The sequence below is a fragment of the Neophocaena asiaeorientalis genome, unplaced genomic scaffold (assembly GCF_003031525.2).
Source record: "Neophocaena asiaeorientalis asiaeorientalis breed wild unplaced genomic scaffold, Neophocaena_asiaeorientalis_V1.1 scaffold36, whole genome shotgun sequence".
In the NCBI taxonomy this organism is placed as follows: Eukaryota; Metazoa; Chordata; class Mammalia; order Artiodactyla; family Phocoenidae; genus Neophocaena; species Neophocaena asiaeorientalis.
The window spans coordinates 8352084-8355206 of NW_020174149.1; the positions used below are offsets into that span (position 1 = coordinate 8352084).

At 54.6% G+C, this 3123-nt stretch overlaps 1 protein-coding gene across 4 annotated transcripts in view; it reads left to right on the plus strand.

Annotated features, from left to right (window-relative positions):
- The window catches only part of MINDY4 (MINDY lysine 48 deubiquitinase 4), a 134151-nt gene that overhangs the window by 116357 nt on the left and 14671 nt on the right, over window positions 1-3123 (plus strand). For 3 of the 4 annotated variants that reach the window (XM_024755053.1, XM_024755054.1, XM_024755056.1), the window contains one exon: window positions 2479-2574. The exons of the other annotated variant lie outside the window; for it this stretch is intronic. In XM_024755053.1, the coding sequence (XP_024610821.1) occupies window positions 2479-2574 (96 nt within the window). The remainder of the gene's footprint in view (window positions 1-2478; window positions 2575-3123) is intronic. 4 annotated transcript variants of the gene reach the window in all.

Sequence of the window (3123 nt, forward strand, 5' to 3'; positions counted from 1 at the left end):
CCCCTGCATCCCCCCAGACCCCCCCCCCCAACCCTGCCCCGCTCTGCTATTGTTTGCTTCGTCGAAGACTGGTGTTGTATCTCCCTGCAGCGAGGGATGGTTTGCTCCTCTGCCTTGGGACTGCAACCTCGCTAAAGAAGGACCCCAGGGCCTCCTCTCCTACTCTCCAGAGCTCACTGAAGGCTGGGCCTCTGAAGGAGAAGGCAGAGGCCGGGCAGTTAGACAAAGCACTTTCCTTTCCCGTAACTCCACCCGCTATCCCTTTGGTCGCTGAGTTCCTTGGGGCTTTCGTGATTAGCCACGTCAGACAGAGAGGGAATCCAAGGAGGTTTAGCCTCCAGGCCCAGACCTGGACCCAGAGCCGGGGCCCCCTCTCAGCCTGGCCTGGTCTTCCACCTGGCAGTACAGATGTGGTCACTGGGGAAGATCTGGTCTTTGGGGCCGCCTGGGCATGGCATCCACCGCGGGGCTGTTCTGATAAGGCTGAAGCCTTTCTTTCATGTAGACGGCAGAACCAGGCCCGCCTTCACTCACAGCCCATCTCCAGGCTTCTCAGTGCGGCCTCTGGCTGGGAGCCAGGGTTCTGGGGCCCTCACGAGTATGTGTGTGGGAGGGTGATAGGTCCTGCCTATCAGCCAGCTTGTCAGGTGACCCACATTCCGGCTGTGCCCCGGGGGGGAAGCAGAGGCAACTCTGGGCCAAGAAATGCACCCTTGCCGTAGGTAAGCAGCCCCCCGCCCCAGCATGGCTGTGTCCTACGGGACCCAGTCTGCCATCGGTGACCCACTGGGTTGGCCTCGCCTTGCCCATCCGACTTCCCCCTCACTCCCTCCACCCCAGAGCCTGCACTGCAGGCTGCGGTGGGGAGACCAGCCCCTCCTGGCTTGTGGTGGCAGTGGTGATGGGGGACGGAGAGGCCAGGGGAGGACAGCAAGGCACAGGGAGTTTAACTTCAGGGCTTCCCCATTCATTGCTGCCTTCAGGAAGGGACCTGGGCAAAGGCTGAGCTTGGCAGGGAGAGCTCTGTAAGCACCACCCTCCTCCTCCCATTTGTCCAGCTCTGCAAACAGCACCATCTACCCAGTTACTCAAACCAGGAGCGCATTCAATCCATCAAGAGGTCGTGGGGCTCCTTCCCGAAGCTGTTTCTCAAGTCTGTCCACTTTCACCCTTATCCGAGCCACCAGCATCGCTGTTCGGGACACTTGTGATGGCCCAGCTGGCCTCTGGCTCCTGTCCCCACCTCCTTCCAATCCTGTTCCTTCACTGAAGCCAGTGTGATCTTTAAAAGAGTAGATCAGTCACATCATTCCTTTGCTTAACAACCTTCTATGCATTCCCAGTCCTCTGAGATTGTTATGGGCTGAATTGTGCCGTTTCCCCCCACTCCCCCGACCCAACATTCATTTACTAAAGTCCTAGCCCCCAGTACCTTGGAGTGTGACTGTATTTGGAGATAAGGCCATTCAAGAGGAAATTAAGGTAAAAGAAGGTCATATGGTTGGGCCCAAATCCAGCGGACTGGTATCCTTAGAAGAAGAGGTTAGGACACAGGCACACACAGAGGGAAGACCACATCTACAAGCCAAGGAGAGGGGCCTCAGAAGGAACCAACCCTGCCGACATCTTGATCTGGGACGTCCAGCCCCCAGAATTGTGAGGAAATAAATTTCTTTTGTTTGAGCTGCCCGATCTGTGGAACTCTGTTACTCAGCTCTAGCAAACTAATACAGAGACTACGATCCAGACCTTCCCATGACCTTTAAGGCCCTGCATCCTGTCCCGGCTTTTCCCTCCCTTCACGTTTTGACTTCACTGTCACTTCCTCAGGGACGCCTTTCCTGACCTCATCACTCTATCTCAATAGAGGTCTGCACTCGTGGTCCCCTGCCCACCTTGTCATCCTCCATCATAGAATGTTAGTTCTTTCCTTCGCAGGCCTCCTCCTGGTTTTACGCTGCATCCCATTTCATTGCTTTTGAGATGCAAACGTGCCCCGCATTTGAACATTTCTGAGTTTTTCATGCAGTCGATGATGTGTCGGGCCTTAATTGCCAGCCTGCGTCCTTTCTTAGTGATACAAAAAAGAACGGTGGCTCTGATGGCATCTTAGACTCAGTGAAATGTGGTGCAAATGTGTCTGTGTGATTCTTTGTTTGCTATCTCCTCCTCATTCAGTGGCTGACCCCATGAGGACAGGCCGTTCCAGGGTACTTCACCACCGACCCATTGTCTCACACGGTCCCTGGGACCAAAGGATAACTCATGTTGAGTGGATGTCATCCTTGGAGATGACAGACTGCCGCTCTGCCAGCAATCAAATGTCGGTCCTTTTAAATTAGGGCTTCGAAGCTGGCAGTCCATGGTTGGGTTGGGGGCATTCACACGCCTCACTCCCGCAAAAGATGTTAAGCATCCAGGTAAAAGTACGAGTTGACCCTTGAGCAGCACGGGCATTAATCTGCGTGTAATTCACAGTCGGTCCTCCGTATCCGCCGTTCTTCTGCATCCGGTGATTCAACCAACCACAGACCACGTAGCACTGTAGTCGTCACTGTTGAAAACCATCCGTGTGTAAGTGAACCCACACGGTTCAAACCCACGTTGAAGGGTCACCTTAATCCCTGATGGTGCTGCACGTTCACCCGCCAGGAGAGAGGCTGTGCTGGAGGCAATGTGCCCACCCAGCCTCCTTCCTCACCCCAGGCCTTTGGTCAGCTACCCGAGAGTCCAAAGGAAGTGAATTTCATCTTTGGAAAATGTCACCCAGTGGGGAGGGGCTCCTGAATGAGAAAACTCATTTATAAGCTCCCCGGGCAGCTTTTTTTGCCCTTAATCTTTCGACTGTTGCTTAAATGGCAAGCTGCCCTTTTGTCCCTCTGCTGGAAAATTCAGGGTGGCTGTTTCTGCAGACGCCTGTTCCTGGTGGGCTGCATGGCTCTTTTTTCCTGCAGTGAATGGGCACTGGCTTCCCAGTCTTCAGGGCTCCCTGTTCGAGGTGATGCCCTCACCAGAAAAGCCTGGAATTTTAACCTGGAATGGAGGCCAAGTTTGCAGTGGGGTTTAGGCACGTCCAGCCACATCGTTTAAGACAACTAATTCCACCCCCCCCCGCCCCCGTTT